Genomic DNA, 24,505 nt, shown 5'->3' on the forward strand with positions numbered 1-24,505 from the left:
ATCCAACCTGACCCATGGGGTTGCAAGGGTATAACAGTTTTTTTAAAAAAATCAAGTGATTGCACTGCATTTCCGACTGGGTTCGGGCACATAGTGGTCTTTTACAAATGGGAAAAAACCCCAATTGCTTACAAACGACAGGATGGGGTTTTGTTGCAAATTGAAACGTGTAGTAGCCTTAGTAAAAGCAGAGGGGAAGAAATTTGGGAAGAGAATTGTCATGCAGAATCAATCACAGGATGGTAGAGGTTGGAAGGGATCTCCGGAGGTCATCTGGTCCAACTCCCCTGCTCAAGCAGGGTCACCTTGAGCAGGTTGCCCAGGACTACATCCATATGGCTTTCGAGTGTCACCAAGAATGGAGACTCCACAACCTCTTCCAGTGCTCAGTCACCCTCACGGTAAAAAAGCGTTTCCTGATGTTCAGAGGGAGCCAACCGTGTTTCAGTTGCACCTGTTGCCTCTTGTCTTGTCACCAGGCACCACTGAAAAGAGCCTGTCTCTGTCCTCTTTGCACCCTTTCCTCAGGTGTTTATATACACTGCTAAGATCCCCCTGAGCCTTCTCTTCTCCAGGCTGAACAGTGCCAGCTCTCTCAGCCTTTCCTCAGATGTGAGGTGCTCTGGTCCCCTTCATCATCTTTGTGGCCCGCTGTTGGACTCTCTCCACTATGTCCCTATCTTCTTTGTACAGAGGAGCCCAGAACTGGACATAGGACTGCAGGTGCAGCCTTGCCAGAGCTGAGTAGAGGGGAAGGATCATCTCCCTTGATGGGATCTGCTGGCAACGTTCCTCCTAATGCAGCCCAGCATACCATTAGCCTTGCTTGTGGCAAGGTTGCATTGCTGGCTCATGTTCAACTTGGTGTCCACCAGGTCCCCCAGGAACTTGTCTGCTAAGCTGCTTTCCAGCTGGTGGCCCCCAGCATATATTGGTGCATGGGGTCGTTCCTCCCCACATGCAGGACAATGCACTTCTTGCTCTACTTCACAAGTTGACTTTATGAGGATTTGACTCCTATTCTTTTTTTTTCTGTTTTCTAATTTTTTCTCATCATCCTCAAAAGTGAATTTCAAGTTTTAAAACAGTTTGTGATAGATGGCTATACCAAAAGAATGAATATTCTAACATCTAAATATATGTCATTTCATCCTGAGAAAGACCTTGAAAAGATCTCATATTTTCCTCTGGTGTTAATGTTGGGTTTTTTTTTCTTAATCTCTGACTAGTAATGACATGGGAATATAGAAAACAACAAAAAAGCTATGCTTAAATCAATTTGTTTTACCACTCAAAGCTGCTCAACAGCACAGTCACAAAGGGTTTTAGGGATCTTGAGGATCATCAGTAGGGTTGCAAATAGGGAGGTCCTGCCTCCTGCTCTTCTTTGTGTCCAGGGCCTCTGCCACAAGAAAAGCAAGGGGGAACTAATAGGGCAAAATCAGAGAGCTACTCTGGGCTACTCCCTTGAGAAACAGAGCACTGAGCAGCCATGGTAACTGTCATGTCAGCTCAGTCATAGCTACTGTCTGCTGTATCCTGAGGCAGCAGCAAGCTCAGCGGTCTGTGGCAGATTCAGCAGCTAACACAGGCCACAGATTTTTGCACAGACACCTGCTGGTTTTTTCCTCTGTTATCTGTAAAGCATTTCAGGCAGGGAAATTGATAAATTCTATTTATATCAAGGCAAGGTAGACAGTTACTTAAGGCAACATCATTACTTCCTAAGCCATTTCTCATACGAAATAAAGATGGATTATGTAAGGGTACGTGAAAGGTGATCACTTTACTAAAGTGATCCAGTCAAGGACCTTAGAAGGTACAGAAGATAATAAAGAAAGGGGGAAGCCACAGATAAAACCATGCAGAGACTCAGGCCTGAGAGACAAGGGATAAGAGATGATGCAAAAGACCAAATATCTCCAGTCACTATTTGATGGGCCATTAAGAAACTACAGGTACAGCTTTGGGAGGACCAGCTTGGACTTTCTAACTAAAAAGGGGGAAGGCAGAGGAACATAAGAATTTGTGCTATTTGAACTGGGTCTGTAGGACTATGCAAAACGTGTTAAGGAAAAGGGCTGGGCAGAACAAAGTGGGGAACGTACAGAAAGAGGCCCGTTTTGTGAAAACCAGGGCTGGTCAGTGTGCTTGCATGACTGAGCGCTGCTTCTGATCACCAGCCTGTCCTATCTTCATATTAAATCCTTTCTTAACTATCTTTCTGTGTAACCTCACTATCCCATGTACATAAATACTGTAAGGATGAGGTGTCAGCAACCGGTGAGATTGGTGTGAGTGAATTTGGGGTCAGCAATTGCCATCAGACTGGGGACTAGGGTCTCTGGGACTGTGGTGCCAGCAACTGAAGCAAGTGGAGTCTCAGCATCAGTAACTGGAGCAGCCATAGCATTCCAGATCATCTCATTGGGTGCCCGGTGTGCTAGCTACAGGTGAGACCTGTGTGGAGACTTGGTGCCAGTAACTGAAGTCAGACTAGGGGCGTAGGCACCCCAGACCTGTGCTGTCAGCAACAGGAGCAGGTGTTTGCTTCAGTCTCTTGGATGGGACCAGCATGTGCCCTGGGAGCAGCTGCTGAGGGGACCAGCATGAGCAAGGTGAGGCAGGGGCTCAGCACCAGCAGCAGGACTGTGGGTCATAGCCCTTGTGCCAGGTGCCAGCTGCAGGGGGGTGTCTGTATCTTCCCCAAACCTGGGATGCATGCATATAATTTGGCGACAAACTTCAGTCTGGAGCAAGTAGGAGGCCGTGGGTCTAGTCAGGGGTCTGGTAGGCAGAGGGGCCACGTTGATATTCAGTGGGAGCCATGAATGTGGGGTGCCTGTGGGATAAGCATGTGAGTGCACCTGTTGCTAACAAGCATCAAACTGGACTAGCAAGCAGGTAGCAGGCCCATGGAGAAGATAAGGCCCAAGGTTTGGGCAGAAGTATGGGAGAGACAGAGGGGCCATGCATTCTGGGTACTCAATGAACGTGCTTGTGAACCTCTAGAGTGGGAATGAGTGCTTTCAATTCTGAACCTCAATCCTTACCAGCCAAAGAAGAGAAAGGGGAGGTAGCAGTCTATATGCTTTAAGTCCTGGTAGCACTGAAGCTAGGTGCTGGTAAAGGCAGTGCCTTATCTGTTGCAGTTTGTGTAGCCAGCCACATCAGTGTCCTCCACATGTCTGTCTGATGCACACTCAGCCTTGCTACTGTTTGAACCTGCAAATAGAAAATCAGCCTGAGATGAAAAGCCTGGGGTGTCTGCACGGGGCAGGAAGAATACCCAAGCCATGGAGCTGCTAGAGGCATTGGCAGTTTATAACACCCCTTCACTGTTTATTTCTGTAAAATCAGTTTAGAAAAGTTAAGCCTATGCTCAGTGTGACCTTTTTGTGTCACCCTTTAAGTCACTTTACAAATGACTGAATACTAACAGCTAGCTAGTTTGTTTTTCTTGACAACCTAACACAACAGATCCAAACTTAAGTATTTTTTTAATGCAGCACGATGCTTACCTTTGTCCAAGTGTGGTTTCTATAAGAGGTGTTACTGTTTCTCCTTATTTTGCAGCTGAAAATTAGAACTTTTAGGATTGACAAATAAAAAAAAGTAAAAAAAATCAACAGCCTAAACCAGCAATTCCAGTTATTTTTCTTAAGTTGGAAAAGTCTGAATACAAATCTGAGCTCTTTGAAAGATGTAGTGAATTACACAAAAGACACCTTAAGCATTTGAGCATGCAGGTGTAACAGTTTATGCAAAATTACAGCTACAGTCTAGAGAATAAGTAATACATAACAGCAACCATAAACAAAGTACCAAATGCAGATGATAGAAACAAAGAATACAAAACCTTCACGAGAGAATTCTACAAGTAGGACTGGCAAAAGCAGCAACACTAGGCCAAATTGCATTGAGTAGGACTTAGCACTCATGCCTAGTGAAAAAGCCTCAACCAAGACTGCTGACCCTGTGACAACGGCTGATTATAACTTCTCTAGAGATTCTTGTTCCATTCCTTTCCTTTAAAAGAAACTGTTCTTTGTATGTATACACTAAAGATGTCATCACTGTGTAATGAAGATCTATTACATAACAATATCTTTTTTTTTTTGCATTTCCCTTCTCCTAACTTAATAATTTAGTGTTGCGATATAGTGAAGAATTCCCATAGCTGGAATTCAAGGGTAAGAACATGTCGAACAACACAGGTACAGTGTATGTTAGGAATCTCAGTTTGGCATGAATTTTATTTAACAAGATGTTTTATTTATAGATGTTCAGCCAAATCTTTTGACATTTTGGAAACATGCCCTCTTTCAATACCATTCTGTACATCCTAGTTTTTAAGATCAATGACTGTTTTTACAAAGTCAAATCCTGAGTATCTATTACTTTTCATAATGGCAAATGGAAACAAAACCCGTTTAGAATTACTAGAATTGGATTCATTTACTGTTCTACTAAATACAATAATTTTAATTTTGTAAAATCTGTTTGCTGTTTTTACTCCCTGTGCCACAAAACAGAACTTTTGACCTTTTTATTCTTTTGGTTTTGAGCCAAAATGTGAACTGGTCAACACTTGCCTGCTATCCCAGCTATTAAAGTAATTCCTTAAACTACGCTAGTAGCTCAAAACTTATTTCTGTGAAAATACATATATCTTGTTTATTTTATCTTCTGTATTACTGGAAACACTTTCTGCACAGGCGGATGCTGGTAATTCCACTAATGTTACTACTACATTTCCTATCTGAATGTGGTATTATTGAAAAAACTATGTACTCCTTCCATAAAAAAAAAAACCTTAGAAGACAGGAAGCACCCTTCTAGGTGACATGGATGAGAGAGTAAGTGGCAACCTCTAGTGGATCTGGATACCGGGGTTTATTTTAGAACTAATGAGAACAGAGTTTTTACATTCTTCTTTCACACTCACTCACTGGTTTTCTTCCAGATGCATTACCTATGTCTCAGCTTCCCTTCCCAGCAGTGAGATCACAGCTGGTCTGTGAAGGTGGAGCAGAAAGCTGTGTTGGTTCTGTGCTGTGCAGCTGCTTGCAGTTACCAGTCTTGGGCATTACAGGTCAAGGACCCTAGGCAGCCCCTGGATTTATTTCCATGCAGCTCTCTGATCCCCTGGATCTTCCCCCTTTTCCAAGATCTTTCCTCCAGTGGTTCCTTCACCTTCTTTCTGGGCCCTTCCTCCTACCAAGATTCCTTTTTTTTTTCCTCAGGAAGCCTTTCTTTTTGGCACCAACTCTTCTTCTGAGAACACCAACCCCACGTTTTCCCTGTCTAAATATTTTATGTGCTGAAGCACAACATCCGCCTCCTAATTGGTGGTTTTGTCTCGTATCTCTTTATTAAAAATGTATTAACTTTAATTTAGTCGCAGTATTATCAAAATTCACAAGCAGCCCATCCTGGTTACAGCTAGCAAGTAGCAGGCTTGTGCCTGAAAGTTCAAAAGTGCCTCTAGGGGGTACTATCTCAAAAAATTATTCAAAATTCTTTTTTATATAGAAGCTCCATTTCTGCACAGAGGTATAACTCTCCAAATGGAAGATCCTGCACGGATTACTTAAACAAGAATTCTTTATTTTGACACCTCAATGCAGTAAAATACAAGTATACAAAAAGTATATACGAAAGTGGCAGTGGTAATGCAATTTGATGCAATTCTACAGAAATCTAATCCAGAGTGGACTGCTTCATCAATATACACATCTGTAAAATATTGCACCATTTCAAAGAGGGAGCACTCAGGAAGAAATTGTTTATAATCCGGGGAGGTACAACAGCCCCTAAACTGGTATCTTTAGCTTCAGAGTAAGGCACCAATTGGCAAGTATGATCCTTGTTCTGTTTATCACATGTACAAGATAAGTTCAAGATGCATGTTAATGCTGCATCTTTGCCATCTGGAGGTAACACAGTCTTCATTTCCCTAGGCAGAACAATAAAAGAGCACATGCCTAGTTTTCCAGCTTTCCTCCATATCCCTTTGTGCTTCTTATTCATAATTGTATCCTGAAGAAATATTTTAAAAGCCACACTTACATAAAAAGAGTAAGACAGGAACTATGCCAACTTACTGCTACAAAATGGAGAGGATTGAGACTCAAGTGAACAGACTGTAGTCCATATGCAACCCAGTACACCAGGATTTAGGCTCCACCGCAAGAGAACAATGCCCATCTCCCATGTTACATCAAATGGGAGCAACTGCAACTGGACACAAGCAAGAGACAAATTACAGCGTGAAGAGACTGTGTAGGAAACTTCCTAAAGAAATGATGGACCATGCCACAACATTTCTTATTGACCAGCTGAAATGACACTTCGCAAACAATATTAGCTAAACAAACAGCTTTAAATGATCATGGCTGAAGAAAGAAAACTCACATAACAGGGTCATAACATGAAACTGTTCCCTTTCATTTAAAAGGGAAACAAACTGCAGTGATAAAAACCCAAGCAACACGCTTCGACTGTAAAGAATGGCCTGGAATACTTTTGTTTAATTAAACAAAAGGCAAAAGATCTTTTTGTACAAGGCTGTAGGGTTTCAGGGATTCAGTTGTACAGTGCAATTTACAGACTCCTGAGAAGCTGATGGATTGAATGCTATGCCTGTTGTGACACACAGGCACTATGGCAAACAAATTCCTCAAAAGTAATATTCCATGCAGTTGTTCACCCTTGTGATTAAGGGAAGCTAATCTAGAATCTCTAGATTCAAAACTAGTTTGGGGGCAGTTTATGGAAGCTTATTTGTCTGTATGAGAAATCCTGAATCTACTTGTTTTGCTGATAACGTGGGATGTCTTGTAGTTCTCTTGACAACTTGGCTACAGAAGGAATGTACAAAAATAGAGTTTTAAGTGATCAAGATGGATAGGAAAATGTCAGGTACTGAATACAATAACCTTCCATTTTAGAGAGGGGAAAGATTCTCTTCACAAGGAAGCCCTTTTCTAATGTGCACAGGAGCTGCCTGACCCACAAGAAGAACTAGGCAGAAAGTATTTAAAAATTTTAAAATACAAGCATAAAATAAGTAGCATTTTATGAATAATTTTCCTTTCAGAAAGGCTTAACTTAAAAAAAATAATGTGTGAATAGTCTGTTTCCCTTTTCACATTTACTTTGCTTACAAATGTCCTTATGCCTCCTTCCAAAGGATGGTCCCACTTCTTCCCAGTTCCAGTGCTGATCCTCTTTCCATCGATTTCTATACATATGGAATAAGTCAGAATATTAGAATTTTAAACCCTGAATGGAATCAGATTACAAAGAGAGTTGCCAGATTATTTCAGGAAAAAGAACACCGAGAATTGGCCTGGCCAGATATAAACAAGTATTTCTTGCTTGTGCATCTGATGTCACAGTCCATAAGAATGAAAATGTAGATGTCCATACTCAAAGTTCAGCTATGGCAGTATCTCTCTTCCAACAGAGCTGACAGGGTTATTTTCCTGGCAGATAGCCAGGAAACAGGTAAAGGTCCCGACAGAGTGTGCTACAATATTCTGACATTTCCTTGCAGCGGTGAAATTCTGTGCCTGGGGCATAACCTTCCCGTTGCTTGATTTGCCTATTCACCTACATGTGAGATTAAAAAAAATAAAATGACTGGAAGGATTAAGAAGACAGAAATAAGAAAAATGTCATTGCTTTCTGTACTCATAGATTATTCTCTTTAACTTATTAAGTACTCCCCTATGTATTGTCTTTCTAAATTATAAGAAGGATAAAGAACTAGGATGTGGTTCCACAGCAGCTCAAGTTGTCACGGTCATGCTGCTGTCTTTACTCCCTCTTCCCCCATTTTCTTTGTCTTTCTCTTATGTGAGTGCAAGTGCTTGTGCAGCGCTGGTGAGCCAGATCAGGGAATGAATCCACCTGGAAAAAGCTATTTCTATAGAAAGAAAAATAATTCTTGGCAAGCCAGATTAATTCTTCTCATAAGTGCATCATATGACCACACAAGTGAAATATAAGAAGTCAAAGAAATAGTATTTTTACTTTTGTTAAATTGCTGTGGAACTGTATATAAATATAAAAACTAATATCTATCTATATATATATAGGGAAAGAATAATTTTGCTACAAACAAGGCAAGAACATTGCTTTAATAGTAGATTAATCCTAGCAATCTGAAGCACTGGAAGGCTCTTCAGAAACCAGGTAAGTGTGGGAGAGGAAAGACACTCCAGCTCACCTTCACCAACATATCAGCTACGTGAGTGTCTCTGGAGTCCTCTGCAAATACAGAGGTGAGAGCCTCGATATACCAGGATCCACGCTTGGTGTTTCGCATGGCCGCAGTGCCTGAGAAGAAAGCGTGTATGATGAAGTTTCTGGGGAACACAGACACATTAAGCCCTAACAATTATGCCCTAACAATTAGGGCCTTTCCCCAGTACCTTTCAGACAGGCATATCCACAGATCATATCAGAGCATGTAGGCAGGCGCAGCTTGAGATTTTCTTCCTTGTTTGCATCACTTTCCTCACAGCCTGGGGAATCTGACCATTCTTTCCCATCTCTTTGATCCACTCCCTGGTCTGTCTCATCTAGGGGGGCAATAAACAAGGAGGGGTAGAAGGAAAAAAAAAAAAAGAAAATAAATTATCCTGAATTCCTGCATGTAGTTTTCTGGTACTTCCTTAGTTTTGGGCTCTGGTCAGCTATGCCACACTGCTGTCAAACAAAGCTTTTGCATGACATTTAAGCTTTTTCAGCTGTTTTTAAAACTCTTCTGAAAGCTCTTCTGCACAAACTACTGCAGATACCAAGTGCTGAACCTGCTCAACCTAATGTGACTGTTAGTCCACATGCTGACTGATTTTTTTTCCCCTCTCCCTTCCTATGCAGACCATGGGGTAACCGAAAAGCAAAGAAGTTTCTGATAGCAACTTTTAGGGCTAGGCATCAAATCCTTCCATATATGGTGAAGAACTATTTTCCACTTTTACCCACCTTAGAAATGTCCAAAAATGTCAGTCTAGTTTGCAATGCTAACTACCTACTTATTGCAGAACTCAAATAAGAGCTATAATATTAGTTGCTAAGGTCTACCTCCAAGACATCAAAAAAACATGGACGAAATATCTCACCAAGTTCTAAATCCTGACTATAATATCACTTGTTTCAATCAAAAACATAAATCATTCAATAGTAAAATGCAAAATAATTTGACCCCAAACACAAGAGAGAACTCCAGCATATGGAGATTAGTTTAAAACCTGGAGAACATTTAACATCCTTTCCAGGACAAATTAGTATTATATTATGACAAGCACAGATATTCTTAATTGGTTGTTTACATGATGCAGAGTTTCCATTGTCACCTAGACTAACTGCTTAGTGGCAATAACTTTAATAGTCCAGCTATGCTGTAAAAAACCATAAAACTACATTTTACAGGTTTTCTATATAATTTTGCCCTTTTGTTCTTTGTTTGTAAAAATCTACTATTCTACTTAACTTCCTAAATGCATGGGTCAGATTCTAGTCTTCGGGGGTATAAACATCCACTTCAGAGGCCTTCCTGTTATGATGGCTCTAGGATTTTGTTGCCAGATCGTGCCTAAGATGCATTTGGATTTCTAACCCTTTTAGAGGCAGTGGCACTGGTGGCAATCTCATAATTATATGCAGGAAATGGTCAGTTAATAAGTCAGCAACATTGTTGTTCTCCAAAATGAAAGCAACAGTGGGATGGTATGATAGGCTAGATATAGCCTATAATTAAGGCTCCATAGCTCAAAATTTCATTATTACTTCCACCAAGTTCCTTCATCATCTCTTTAAGGTAGCAATGCAAATTTTTCCATTTTTAACCACACTTTGTTCATGTCTTTTATCACACTTCCCCAAACCTTTTAGCTCTGTATCTTCTTAAAAATGTAGTGTACTGTTCACAGTATATGTTATTTCAGATAAGGCTCAGCTAATTTTACAGTCAAGCTACATTATTCAAACTGTCATCATCCCATAATGTATAAAGTCAAAACATTTTTGATTAAAGGTTCAGAATTAGATGTCTTTCTCATGCATTTGTCTTCAAACACCATTCCAGTCAACTTATGAAGAACTAAAATGTGTAAAGCACTAACCCTACTAGGATATTCCTCTGCATACTTAACCTCTATGTCACCAATAAGTGCCACCCAGATTGATCCAGTCTGTCTATATTTTACTGAAGCTCCCAGATCGCTGTTTTCCCAATTGATTTAAATAACTGCTAACTATGTATTTGTTATTTACCACAGTTCTTTCACTTTTCTGGATCAATTACTGTATTAAAGACAGATGTTAAGCAGCTTCAGTGTCTCATTTTTTGTCATAGTGAAATCTAACTATTTGTCTTTTCCCATTGCTTCCTGTTGCCACCAGGTTTTGACCCATGACTGTAGGTGGATTACTTCAATTCTTCAGTGGACCCCTGACAGGCGCCCTTTGGAAACTAAGTGGATTGTACCATTTTTTCTTTGCCTACATTTTTAATGTGTCATTAATAGAAGACAGATAAGGCCTATTACATAAACTTAGGGAAAAAGAACAACCTATGCATTTCTCATTTTGTTTCAATTGGTTCCAGTTAACTTACATGGCATAGACAGACTTACTACCAATCAAAAGTTGCCCACACTATCTATAGTCTCTTAAATGCTACTTTAAAAAAATTATATTGGCTAGTCTAACTTTTGAATGTCTACATGAAAAGGAATAGTTTTATTGACAGCTCAATTTTATAACTAGCTTTCCCCTCCAACTATTAATCAAGGTTTAAAAGAGGTTAAAAAGGCAGTGTGTTTTTTTAATTCAGAAAGATTTTTCCCTTTCAGTTGCTCAAATCTCAATCCTTTGCCTGCCTATTTCAGTAACCCAGTTCTGCAGCATTCTGTATAGCTTTCTTAACTGAAACCTTTTTGGGAAAAGGAACGCCAAGCCCTATTTATTGATGTGAACAGACCTGTTATGGTAACATTACAGCCAAATAAACCTAATTAGGTCAGCTGCCACTTCTGGCTTACTATACTTATTTCCACACCACTATGACTTTGCATATTCAATAGCATCTAAGGGTTCAATAACATAAGGAAAGCAATCACATTCAATTCATATTGTAAACATGCACATTTCAATATTTTCAAAGGCTTAAAGGATCAAAACTTTTTGATACCAAAATAATTCATGTAGACTTTAGCTTTTTCTCTGTATTGGGATTAAATATAAGTAGGTAACAGGTGAAGGAAACATTCTCTTGGCTACTACAAAATACAAAGCTGAGCTAAAATTAAAAAGAAGGGAGACGATCTCAAGGAACAAGGGAAAGAAGAAAAAGCATACACACTAGAAAGACTTCTCTAGAAGCTTTCCAAGACAGAACTTCTCTTTGGAATATCTGCAGTTTCACAGTGATCTCAAAATGTCCAAACACTTTAGTGAAAAATTTGGTCATTAGCAGATCTGAATAGTTACAGACGTGTGTTTAGTTACAAAAGGAGGGAAAATGAATAGCAGAATAATAAAAAATAGGAACAGAAGGAGTGGAAAAAGAACAAGCCTATGAGAATCAACAAGAGAGTTATGTACCTACAACAGTATGTGGAAAAAGCTGTAAAGAAGGGTGATTTGGAGGTTGAAAGCAGAATAGGGTTAAGGGGGAACAAAAAAAAAACAACAAACCACTGACTTGGAGCCTGATAGCTCAAGAAGCAACACCACCAGAGACACAACACATCCTGGATCAAGAGAAAGACAGGATCTCAGACAAGACTCCAGTGCTAGTGTACCACTCCATGTTGTGCTGCAATTTGATGCACCATATGCCCCACTCCCCTACTGCAGGCATAGCAAGAGAAAGCCTCAATGGCAGGGATATGATAGAGTTTTTTATCACTAAGGTGGTCTGGGCTCTGCAAGTCAATGCACACACCTCATGCAGAGCAAAAGACACTTACAGAGCAACAGATGCAGTGGCAGCAGCAGGGCAGAGGGAGGTGAATATGGGTCCCACTTACACCTGAGAGAAGCAAAGAGGAGAGTTGACAGGAAGTTGGATGTGAGGGTGTGTATGTGTGTAAAATGGCATGCCAAATACATGGCTTTTAGTATTTGGGCACTCACCTCCCCGGCAGGCCTGAATAAAGAACATTTTGGGCTTATTCTGGAGATTTGGACAGTTTGCATTATCAAAGAGCCGGAAAGCCTCCTGCAACTGAGAGAAGAAAGAAGATAAATATTGTTCACTGCAGTGTTCTGTAAGCCAGACCCACTCTCACCTTGCTTCCCTGTTATTACCTTGCCAGTCTTGATATTTTCTCCTTTGTCTCCAAACTCACTGTGTGACACATACCTTCCCTCCCTTGACCCCCAGCTCCAGCTAGTTTGAGTTCCTGCACTCCACCTAGTACTCATACAGAAAGAATGAAATAACTTCTACCTACCCTATTTCTATGCCATATTTTATCTTACAGACCTCTCAGACAGACTCTTGCCCTTTTCTTCCCACAAGCCCTTATTTTTTCCTTTTTAAAATACAGTAAGTCCTCAGTCTCCCATCACTTCACTTTCCTTCTCACTTTTTTTTTTTACTTTTTTCCTCCTTCCAGTGTTACTTTCGAAGATACAACCTACAACAACACATCACATCAGGACACAGGAATATACCTGTAATAGCTTGCCATCACTGCCATAAACTGCACCCTCCACACCATGGGAAAGTAAAGCTACAATACAGGAATCCACATCCCGATGATCAGGTAGCTTGGAGAATCTCTCCAAGGCATTCTGCATCTCCTGGAAAAGAGGAAAAAAATGCTTTCTAGATGTGCACAGGGAAGTTGGTCAATGTACAGGGAAAAACACAATTGTAGAGGAAAAAAACAAGTGGTCCTCCTGTTACAAAATAAATCCTACATACATCAAATTTACAGGACAAAAGATGTGTTCCATAAAAAAAGCGAAATGTTCTTGTTCCTTTATGTAATATTCAGTCTTAAGTATAACATCATGAGGTAGGAATTACTTAGGGCATCTACATTTCTACACGGCCAACAAGGGGATGCAGCAAGTATCGGAGCTGGCACACACAGATGCAACACAGGAGATGTCAGCTGATATCTTACAGAGGTTTTACATTGACACTTGAGTCTGGCTGGGATGTTGGAGCAACTTAACAGACACATACTCTGGTACTTCAGGCATTCTAACACTAGCGACTAAAACACGACAACAATTTAAAGCAGAAAACTTTAGGAACTCCGACAACATGGCAAGCGTAAAAGTCTTATTGTAAAGTTGCTGCCTTTTAATTGTAATTGTAATGAAGCTGCCTTCTTGAATAAAACACTAACAGGTTCTGTACCACTTGGTTTCATAGGGATCTAAAAGGAATAAGGACAAATGAGACTGGAGAAGGCAGCAATTGCATTCCTGGGGAAAGAGAGTGGTTCGATTCAGTCATGGAACACTGCCAATTTTCCTAAGCGAAGCACAGCCACTTCTCTAGCAAAGCAAAGACTGAAAGAGTAGAACTTAACTGCATAGATCCTGGAAGACTGAAAAATAGGATGGCAATTTATCAGTGAAAGGACATGAAAACATCTCTTACACTTGCAAACACTAGGTCAAATATTTGCTCAGTTTAACTTTTAGACTTTTCCAGTGATCTGCTATCCTATTTAGAGTTAACTGGAGACACTATTAATTTGTGGTTTTAACACATATGGAAGGTGTGGTCTAGAAATTCTTGCCCCTTGCACTACAAGGCGTCAGACTATAGTAGTACCTTTTGTGGTCCCTTTGTGATCCTGCTTTCCATTGTGAAGTCCTCTGCCTTCCAAGCTTCATTTTTGTCAGTATGGTAGCAGACATTATCCCATTTAGCCTAAGTGACCACTCACATCCTTCTGTTCAAGCTTAGTTATACCAAAAGGAGCCTCTTAGGAGGTTTATGTAACAATTACAAACTCTCATCCACGCTGGTTGCAAAGGACTGGGATCCATCCCCCTTACCTGTGCAGTTCGATCATGAAAGACAGTCACTTGATACCCCAGATGCTTGAAAAGCATATCCAGGGAAGTACAGTCCACATCTCCCCCTGCACGATACTCCAAGTCCTTCTCACTGTTGAAATGGACATTGCTGAGAATAAGTGCTAAGCCTCGGGGCTCTGATATCATTTTATATGCCTGAGAAGAAGATTTAAAATTGGTAAATTTAGACTACATAAGGAAATAGTGTTAGAGTAGGACAGCAATCCCTACATAACAGCTTGATATGACATGCAGGATTTCTTGATTGAGAAGGCACAAAAACAGCACAGGTCAAATTTTTGAAGTGTTGTGGGGGTTTTTTTATTAATAAAACAAAGATTTGTATTGCAAAGGGTCCCAAAGACAACTGAATTTGCAAGTCTCCGCAACTGATGATCCTACAATACTATTAAGATATACTAGCTTGCCTTATTTCTTGTTTTAAAAGCAACAGCCTATATATTTCAAACGGTGAATTAGGTCTTGCTAAATTTTTCCCTTTCCCCACCCTCATCCCAGCATGGCCCCACATATTTCCATCATCCCAAAAGGCCACAGGACAACACTATGTAAAATTTAGCTAACATTTGTTAACTGCTGTTGAGAGCAGACAGAAATGTAAAATAGCATGTGAGTGGAATTTTAATATCAAGGGACTGTCAAGTCACTGATCCTGAAAGTTATGGGGCTGGCAAAAAAGGTTAACAGGGAAAGACCTAATTTAAGAGGGGTGTCTTCAAAATAAGTTCCCTTTCTACCCCTCCCACTTTAACAACAACAAATCAATAGTAAATCAGTTACTAACACTCCTGTAAATTTGATATGAAATTTAGTACCAAAGGAGCACATCAAAAAGGGTGTATCCATGAACAGATGTAAAAGGAGGCAAGTCAAGCTCACACTGACACTGCCTAATTAGGTCTCCCCAACAGATGGTTAAAAAAAACCACACTGTTTTGCTCTACGCAGAGCTTGTGACAGAAGTGTTAAGTGTTAGCACATTGTGTAACCTTAGTAAAGTGTCTGCCCCATTACACAAAATGATTTTTTTTCCTTAAGCCCACCCCACCACAGCCTATGCTTTACAAACAGGATAAACAAGAAGTAATTAGACTACCTACATAACTTCTAATGCTGCAGAAGAATAGAAATTCAGGTTGTTCTACCCAATACTACCCAGCACAAATCCTGATATGGTTCTTGAGCCTAAGGAGAAACTCTTCAGTGTACAAGCTGGCAATTAGAACAGCCAAGACCGTGCCTACTAGTTGAAACACAGTTCTAGTATCTTACAGTCATTTGCAGAGTGTATCATCACATAGGAGATGAGGATGCAGACAAATAAATATGAGGCAATGATACTGACAGCTTACACAGAGCAACAGAACAGAAGGCATTTCACAAAGCTCTTCATGAACAAAGCCCAGAGGCAGAGTTTTGTATAGAGTTACAGAACTTCTCAGAATTTCTTGACACTTGTAAATGAGAACTACATCAAATCAAACATGACTGGTAAATCTTTCAGTTACACAAATAGCACACTGATCTCCACCCCAATGAAGCATGAGTTTCGACTCAGTAGCACGTGTCCAGTTAATATATCCAAACACCTCACACCTTAAGGAGATTTTTCTCTGTCAACTACTTACCAAGTGCCGATGATCATGATAAAATTCAGGAGTACAGGACTTCACTGGAGGAATCGAGGGACCATCTCCATTATCCAAGGAATGTTCCATTGGTTCTGTGCCAAGCAAACATATCAGTAACAATAAAAAATTCCAACTACAAAGCCTTTGCATTAAGGTAGTAACTTGCAAATTCTGAAGTATGTGGTCTTCGGCATATTCCTTTATTACACTATTCATACCTCCAAAAATTTTGCTTGATCAGGGACTACAAGAACACAATGAAACACAGCAGAAGAAACAAAAGTATTGGAACAGTATACTTATTTTTTTATAATTTTAATTGGCAACTTTTTTTTTTTTTGTATGCGGGTTAGCCTTATCTAAAGCTAAGTAAATTTGATTCTAGACGGTATAAGAACAGAATTCTCATCTAAAATTAGAGCCGTGTGCTTTCTGTGTTTTTGGTGCAATATGTTATTCTTTTCAGTTAGGCTGACAAACCATTGCTAGAAATATTCAAATGGAATAGTGCTTTTCCTCTCATAAAAGGCCTCCCGTGCTCACTGGACACAGTAAGTTGTACTTAAACTTGTTTGCTAAGGAGGAAGTCTATGCTAAAGAACACTGCCCAAAATCACTATCTTTCACAGCCCTACTTCAATTAAACTCTATACAAATTTTAAACAAAGAAGAAAATATTTGAAAAATCTAAAATTTTACTGACAGGTACTGTTTAAACAACAAAATTTCCTGTAAGAATAAATGAAGCTGACTAGAAACTGATTGGGTTCTCTCTTCTAACATGTTATTTCACTTTCATTTTCTACCCTAATTCTGCCTCGTCCATCTGATCATAATACAGTCAATTCACTGTCAGATTTGTATTCCTTGAATGCGAAGTCATGGCAAGCTTATTTCTAGAACTGAATTAAGAGAGTATTAAGAAATTAGAAGCAACCAATCAGACAGCCAGTCAAGTATTCATGATGTCATGTGTGACTCACCAATCCATCGCGGTCTCTTTGAATTACACGATTCACCCATAGGGAATGGAAGATTTGATCCACAACAGTGTTCAAGCTACAAGACATCCAATAAATCCAAGAAAAATAGTATAAAACAGCTATTTTTTTTATCTACAGTACAAGCCTGTAGGTATTATGGAACAAAGATACATATATTTACATACGCATATATATGACTTTAAAAAATATTATGGTTCACATGCAAACGAAACATTACAAGATAGCAGCAGCATTTTCTGTCAATGCAAAATTCCTTCCCGCCTTCCCACATCTCTACTTCTACACAAATCCCCAGTCTGGAAATCTTAGACTGAGGCCATATCCTACCCGTTTTTGACAAAACTTGATTTGTGCAGTGATTCCTAGCTTTTTTGTTCGCTTCCAAGATTTCACTGTTCATATAGCAAAGCACAATTGAAAACAAAAAACAGAAAGGGTAGTCTAATGAATCCTACATTTTATTAAGGAAACATGTCTGCTCAAAATATCTGGTCTTCCTTCCTTCATATAAAATACGTTTCCTGTGGGACAGCATGCTTCTCAAAGCACTAAGAATATTTAATTTTTATTAAACTCTTCTTTTAGTACAATGCTGACAACTGCAGATAGTGGAAAGGTGGAAAATAAAAAACAAACCCCCAAACCAATAAAGTCTCCTGTACAGACAAGACTAGCTTTTAATAGCTTTCTATTCAGAGAATGACTGAAAACTAAAATATTTCAGAGAAAATATCATATTCACAGATTTTGGGTCCTTGATGATACATATACTTAAGAACACGTTGGATGCAAGAGCATCCAGTAGCCTTGGGCAGTTCAAGGAAGAGAAGTGCACAAAGTCCTGCACGTGGGGAGGAACGACCCCATGCACCAATATATGCTGGGGGCCACCAGCTGGAAAGCAGCTTAGCAGACAAGTTCCTGGGGGACCTGGTGGACACCAAGTTGAACATGAGCCAGCAATGCAACCTTGCCACAAGCAAGGCTAATGGTATGCTGGGCTGCATTAGGAGGAACGTTGCCAGCAGATCCCATCAAGGGAGATGATCCTTCCCCTCTACTCAGCTCTGGCAAGGCTGCACCTGCAGTCCTATGTCCAGTTCTGGGCTCCTCTGTACAAAGAAGATAGGGACATAGTGGAGAGAGTCCAACAGCGGGCCACAAAGATGATGAAGGGGACCAGAGCACCTCACATCTGAGGAAAGGCTGAGAGAGCTGGCACTGTTCAGTCTGGAGAAGAGAAGGCTCAGGGGGATCTTAGCAGTGTATATAAACACCTGAGGAAAGGGTGCAAAGAGGACAGAGACAGGCTCTTTTCAGTGGTGCCTGGTGACAAGACAAGAGGCAACGGGTGCAACTGAAACACGGTTGGCTCCCTCTGAACATCAGGAAACGCTTTTTTACCGTGAGGGTGACTGAGCACTGGAAGAGGTTGCCCAGAGAGGTTGTGGAGTCTCCATTCTTGGTGACACTCGAAAGCCATATGGATGTAGTCCTGGGCAACCTGCTCAAGGTGACCCTGCTTGAGCAGGGGAGTTGGACCAGATGACCTCCGGAGATCCCTTCCAACCTCTACCATCCTGTGATTGATTCTGCATGACAATTCTCTTCCCAAATTTCTTCCCCTCTGCTTTTACTAAGGCTACTACACGTTTCAATTTGCAACAAAACCCCATCCTGTCGTTTGTAAGCAATTGGGTTTTTTTCCCATTTGTAAAAGACCACTATGTGCCCGAACCCAGTCGGAAATGCAGTGCAATCACTTGATTTTTTTAAAAAAACTGTTATACCCTTGCAACCTCATGGGTCAGGTTGGATGTTGTCTTCAAGATCATTGCCTCCAGATGCTGCTGCTTGGTTTCTCGTAGAGCTTCACAGAAGGCTGAGAAGGCATTAGGTCCTCTCTTGGGCAGCAAATTGAGGAATTCCACGTTTTGGCTGAAGCTCCCAGCCTTGGCCTAGATCCAGAGGAAAAACAAAATCCACACTCAAAGTAACACCCCACCACAATTCATTTTGAATGAAGCTTCAGAACAACTCAACGTTCTTTTCCCTTCATATAAGTGTTTTGTCACTATGCTTAGCTGTGCTAGACCCATTTTTACAGCTTTTCCTAGCCGATTTTGCTCCCACTCCTCTGTTCCTATCAGCTCAAGGGGGAGACTATACAACAACACAGCAAGCCAACAATTCATACGGTACCACACACGGTAATACACCCTCTTCTCTCTGAATTTTCACCTCCACTTACTGTTGGAATAGTATCTATTTCCTCTCATTGAATATATGAACCCCAGAGCATGTTTGCACTACTGCCCAGTGGTTTATGATCTCATGCACCACTAGCACTAATCCCTCAGAAAGTGTTGAGTAAAAGATTTATTTTACACAGTCAATTCAGAAAGGATAGGACATACATACAGACGGTAACATTTAGACCAATGAAGCAATATCTAGCAGTATATGAGAAAAAGTAACAATAAAAAATTAAATGTACTTATCTGTAAAACAGTCCCAGGAAGTTCTGGCTGCTAGAATACTAACAGGACATTTGCCAGCAAACTCTACAGCTTATACAATGATAGCCTTCCCTGTGAAATCTTTTAAAACATACCAAAACATCACGTACTAAAATACTGGGTACCAAAACCAAATTTTATCAGTTCCATGGAGTTCATCCTATATTTTTTGAATTTCCACTTAGATCCAAGGTCTCTTCTTTTGGTAGATCATAAGAAATCGTTAGCGAGTTACACAGAATCAAGGCCTAACACTATGTTTGCAATCACAGAAAAAAGCCTCTAGTCACACATGTAAATCCTCTGCTACACAAGGCCGCACGTCATCTGATTTCTTTCACAAAATTTATCAAGCCTGGTGTTAAAAGTAGCTTGGCTTTTGTCCCACTGCATTGTTTGGAAGGATACTGCAAAATCATGATGATCAAAGGCTTATGAACCTATTCCAAAATTTCAGACCTGTGTTCATTCATGACTGACTAACAGCATTTTTTTTGTGTGTCAACAATGTCCCTTGACTTCAGTTTCTCATGTCCTTTCCCTTATTCACCAAACTTCTTTCTATAAACAGGTCTCCATTTGCTACAGTAAACAAGCCACTTTCTTTCAGCCTCCTCATAAATGGCCCCTTCCCCTTGACAGTGCAGGTACCCTTTCCTGTTCCCACAGAAACCTCAACTTTCAGAGTACCGTTGACTAGAAGTGCATACAGTCATCTCACCTACGCCTTTCCAGAAGTATAAAAATACCTGCCCCTTTCTCCTGGTAACACTTCTGTACCTCCTCATATAACTTCCACATCAACACCACATTTCGGTTACACTAAATAATGTTAGCAAACTTTCAGAAGCAAAACTTTCATAAGACAGACTTCTTTCATTTTATTTTCTAATACTTTCTTAATGTATTTTTGTACCCTGTCCTAGTTTCAGCTGAGATAAAGTTAATTTTCCTCCCAGTAGGTGGTATTGTCCTGTGTTTTGGATTTATTATGTGAATAATACTGATAACACACTGATGTTTTCAGTTGTTGCTAAGTAATTTTTACACAAGTCAAGGACTTCTCAGCTCATGCTCTGCCAGGTGTGCAGCAACTGAGGGGGAGTATAGCCAGGACAGCTGGCCAATGGGATTTTCCATACCATATAATGTCATGCTCAGTATATAAGCTAAGGGGAGTTGGCCTGGCAGCAGCAATTGCTGCTTGGGAACAGGCTGGGCATCAGTCAATAGGTGGTGAACAATTGCCTCGTGCATCACTTGCTTTGTATATTACTGTTATTACTACTGCTACTATTTTACTTTATTTGTTATGAAACTGTTCTTATCTAAACCCACAAGTTTTCTAACTTTTACTTTTTTCATTCTGTTCCCCATCCCACTGAGGAGGGAGTGAGAAAGCAGCTGCGTAGTGCTTAGTTGCTGGCTAAGGTATCAGTCCCATAGTATTGGTGGTCTTATTAAGCCTGAATATACATGCAGAATCCATGGAAAGAGTGTATATACTTGACAAACATCCTAATCAAATTTATGTCACTTCTCCAAAGCCAGTGATCCTTTCATTACTGTCTAGTGGCCAAAACAGAGCATTTAAATCTCTAGATCTACACAATCTGATAGTCTTCAATTACAGTACAGAGTATTAAACTTCTTTAAAAACCAAGAGTAAGCTCTTACTATCATATCTGTAATTTTGAAGGTCCATCCCAGAGCACTAGAAGAACATCTGATGCTCTGACAAGAAGGCAGTAACGAAGTGGATTTTTTACTTCATCTTAAGAACAGCTGTTTCCACTGTCCTACTTTATATCCGCTATGAGTTTTGCTCTGTGATTGAAATCCCTCTCTTCTGGGCCTTCATCTAGATAACTGATTTTATTTAAAGAAGATATTTACATCATCTTTGCTACAGAGCAAACACAATTTCTTTTGTTTATTCTTTCTTTAAAGTGTACATAATTGAAAAAAAAACCCTCAAATTGTTTAGTATATTTCTGAATGACCCAATTTAAATTCATTCCTGCCAGTTCCCCCATTTCAGGGCGGGGACGGGATGGGACTCCCCCACCCTCCCCATTTTGGACAAAGGAAGCTGCTCCTATTTATCAATTCTTCTCCAGTAAGCACCTATAAACTCCTTACTCTTCATATTCCTTGTGAGCACTTCATCCAGCCCAACCACCTTTGTCTTCTGTCACTCCTCCTGCAACATCCTCCCCTCCCACCTTTTTCTTACTTGTGGTCAAGTTTCAGTACTGGTTTAGCAACTCACACTTGAAAAAATACCATCCTTCCTTCATCCCCCTGAGCTCCTCGGTTTATTTCCCTTTCCTTAGATTACAAAAGTTTAAGTGAAATGCCCTGTTTCCAGAATGAATTTGTTTATTCTCCTGTTTAGTTTAAATCAAACCAACAGGACCAGTGTAATTGTTGTGTTTTTAAGACACGATGATTTAAAGTATAACTATTTATCCAGATCTTCTTGATTCCCTGACTTTTGGGGGGAGGAGGGGGATATATAGAACCAGTCAGTTACAGTATCAAGGAAAATCTGTGCTCTGTCGTCACAGACAGTGGCATTTGCCTCCTCCTTTTTCCACTAAGGTACCTGATGATTAGCATCACAATACGCTTTCAGGAATAGGCTACCTAATAGCACTCCTAAGACCTTGTTCACAATTGAGCCAGAGTGAAAGACTATTATAAATTCACAGACCTACTATAGAAACAGGAAAGGTAAGACAAAGCAGGCTCGACCCAAGTGACTTTTTTATGCACATTACTTTTTGTTTACCTACAGCACTGTTCGATTAGTACTATCCTGCAAACATTCCCTTCACTTCAATCCTTATAGTGCAATGCGTTTTTTGCAGTAGTACTGTTCCAGTTGTGAATGCTTTCCTCCTATCCCTGCCATAGGTCTATTTTTGCTGCGATCTCCAGATTCATACCCTGCAACAGTAGTTCAAGTCACTTTGTTCTCTTGCACAGGCTGCTAAACGCCACACAGATGCTTAGCTGCTCCTTCCCCAGCAGGATGGTAGGGAGAATCAGAATGGTAACAACTTGTGTGTTGAGATAGAGACAATTTAACCAGCAAAGCAAAATCTGCATGTGCAAGCAAAGCAAAACAAGGAATTCATTCCCTGCTTCCCACTGGCAGGCAGATGCTCAGCCATCTCCAGGAAAGCAGGGCTCCATCACGTGTAATGGTTACTTGGGAAGACAAATGCCACCACTCTGAACATTCCCCCTTTCCTCCTTCTTCGCCCAGCTTTTATTGCTGGGCAAGATGTCATGTGGTATGGAATATCTTTTTGGTCAGTTGGGGTCAGCTGTCCTGGCCATGTCCCCTCCCAACCCCCTGTGCACCCACAGCCTACTCACTGGTGGGATGGGGTGAGTTGCAGGAAAGGCCTTGACCCTGTGTAAGCACTGCTCAGCAGTAATGAAGACACCCCTGTGTTACCAACACTGTTTTCAGCACAAATCCAAAACACAGCCCCATACAAGCTACTATGAAGAGATTAATTCTATCCCAGCCAAAACCAGTACACTCAGTTCTTGATTCATTCTCTGACTTTCACTATCTTCCTGTATCTTTGCCCTCTTTCACTAGGGATTGGAGCTATATCAGGTAAGACTGCCTGCATCTCCCACAGCTTAGCACAGGTACCCTTGGCAAGTCCCATGAGGAATTTGACATTAACTTTGACACACACTCAGCTAAAATTCATCAGGAAGTTAGTTCCTTGTTGCTTTCAAAACCTTATCAGTCTCAGGTTTATACCTCCTGCACTTGTGCCCAGCAAATAGCTCATAATTCTGTTTTTCAGCATCTGTTCTTATGACAGGACCATGAACCTTACTAAAGAACTAAGTCATCCCTCAGTTGCTCACTTGAGCCTTGAGATGCACTTGATGTGCACCTTCAGTCACTTCTTTTCCAGCTTGCTTTCTCTTTGAAAACCTGTGTCTTCATCCTGCACAGTCTTCAGTGCATTACCATACCTCTGGGAGCAATCCTAAGCTACTTCCAATGACTTCTCTTCATAGCATCCACTGCTCAGGATAACTAGCAAAAGCCCATGAACAGCATTTGTCTGAGAAGGAGTCTCGGATCATGGGAGGTTCTTCACGCAATTTCTAAAAATATATATGAAATATAAATTCTTCAAGTGAAAGGTCACAAGTGCCACAAGATAGTTTATAATTTATTAATTTACTTACTTTCACAGTATTCTTTTAGAAATAAGCATTATTCCTATCTTTACAAATGAGGGGGGAAAAAAAGGCACAAAATGACAACAAAGCACTGGAAGATACCACCTGACTCAAGAAGTGCAGCCTGCCACAACAACTTACCAGCATGCAAGCCAACAATTTAGTAAGTCTTAGACAAAATCCCTATTGCCAAAAGCAGCCTACAGTTCTCCTTTGTGTTGCAAACAAACCCCGTATTGCTTTGCACGTTCTCCAAACGTAATCACATTAAAATATGCATGTAACACACAGATGAGTTTCACTGTGCTGCCATTGCCAAGAATGACACCAAGCTTACCTAGAAATAAAGCTCATAGCGCAGTCGAGTATAACGTACATACCTGTATCATTTCCATCATCTCCGTGGTGATGATGTCTTTCTCTATCATATGCTCCATCAATTCTTTTAAAACCAGCTGCTTTGCCAGCATCACCCGGTTCTTCTTTAGCGCTTCCTGGTGACATCGCTGCATGCCGCATGCGACCAGCATCCTGGCAGGAGAGGGGAGACCAAAGCCAAACTAAGCCACCCTTACCCCTCCCAACTTTCTGCTCAGGAAGACGACCGTCTCCGCGGGCAGCCGCCGCCTGAGAACGGGCGGAAGAGGCCTCCGCCGCCCGCTCCACCGGGGCTCAGCGGGGAAGGGCGCGCTCGGCACCCCCGCCGGCTCCCGAGGCCGCAGGGGCCAGGCGGCGGGAACCCGAAGACTCCCCCAGGGCTAGCGCCCGCCAAAATGGCCCGCACCGCTCCCGCCACTCACCCCTCGCTCCGCCTCGCGCGCGTGCGCCTTCCTTCCCGGCAGCCCCAGCAATTCAAACCGCAAGACCCGCTCCCTCCAGTCACGTGGCCGAGAGAGGAGCCCGCGCCCCAACCCCTCCCTAAACAAGCATCAGCCGACACCTGCTGTGCGCGTGCGCAGCCGCACCTTCCCCGGAGGGGTCGCGGTGCGGAAGCGGTTTCGCGCCTCTTCCTGCCTGGACTCGGCCGCGGGGGGCGGGGCTT

General features: G+C 41.1%; 2 protein-coding genes across 8 annotated transcripts in view; both read right to left on the reverse strand.

Moving 5' to 3' along the window:
* Positions 1–3,225, reverse strand: part of CLCN1 (chloride voltage-gated channel 1) — a 71,730-nt gene extending 68,505 nt beyond the window's left edge. The window contains exon 1 of the mRNA XM_075108880.1: positions 3,054–3,225. The gene's annotated coding sequence lies outside the window, so the exon portion shown is untranslated. The remainder of the gene's footprint in view (positions 1–3,053) is intronic.
* A 2,364-nt stretch (positions 3,226–5,589) lies between these two features.
* Positions 5,590–24,383, reverse strand: CASP2 (caspase 2). 7 transcript variants are annotated; one of them, XR_012663102.1, is made up of 12 exons: positions 24,264–24,383; positions 23,844–23,994; positions 18,511–18,678; positions 16,700–16,775; positions 15,714–15,808; positions 14,044–14,220; positions 12,697–12,825; positions 12,154–12,244; positions 11,988–12,049; positions 8,442–8,591; positions 8,237–8,346; positions 5,590–7,617 (listed from the first exon to the last, which is right to left on the reverse strand). XR_012663102.1 is itself a non-coding variant. In XM_075109459.1 (11 exons), the coding sequence occupies exons 2-11, from the start codon at positions 23,991–23,993 to the stop codon at positions 7,483–7,485; spliced, it is 1,281 nt and encodes a 426-aa protein (XP_074965560.1). In that variant the 5' UTR covers position 23,994; positions 24,264–24,373; the 3' UTR covers positions 5,590–7,482. The 7 variants fall into 7 exon arrangements, 4 of the variants coding, with proteins under 4 accessions (XP_074965560.1, XP_074965531.1, XP_074965521.1 ...); XR_012663100.1 differs by lacking the exon at positions 24,264–24,383 and having other exon boundaries at positions 23,844–24,261; XM_075109459.1 differs by lacking the exon at positions 11,988–12,049 and having other exon boundaries at positions 24,264–24,373.
* Between the last annotated feature and the right edge of the window lie 122 nt (positions 24,384–24,505).

Source organism: Phalacrocorax aristotelis, chromosome 1 (assembly GCF_949628215.1).
Source record: "Phalacrocorax aristotelis chromosome 1, bGulAri2.1, whole genome shotgun sequence".
NCBI lineage: Eukaryota > Metazoa > Chordata > Aves > Suliformes > Phalacrocoracidae > Phalacrocorax > Phalacrocorax aristotelis.

Excerpts from the sequence above, each read along its gene's own strand:
- CASP2 (XM_075109459.1), bottom strand. The coding sequence starts at position 23,993 with ATGCTGGTCGCATGCGGCATGCAGCGATGTCACCAGGAAGCGCTAAAG. Across the intron at positions 18,679-23,843 it reads AGATGATGGAAATGATACAG|GCCAAGGCTGGGAGCTTCAG; the intron begins GTATGTACGTTA and ends CTCTGGATCTAG. Across the intron at positions 14,221-15,713 it reads ATCATGATCATCGGCACTTG|GCATATAAAATGATATCAGA; the intron begins GTAAGTAGTTGA and ends TCTTCTTCTCAG.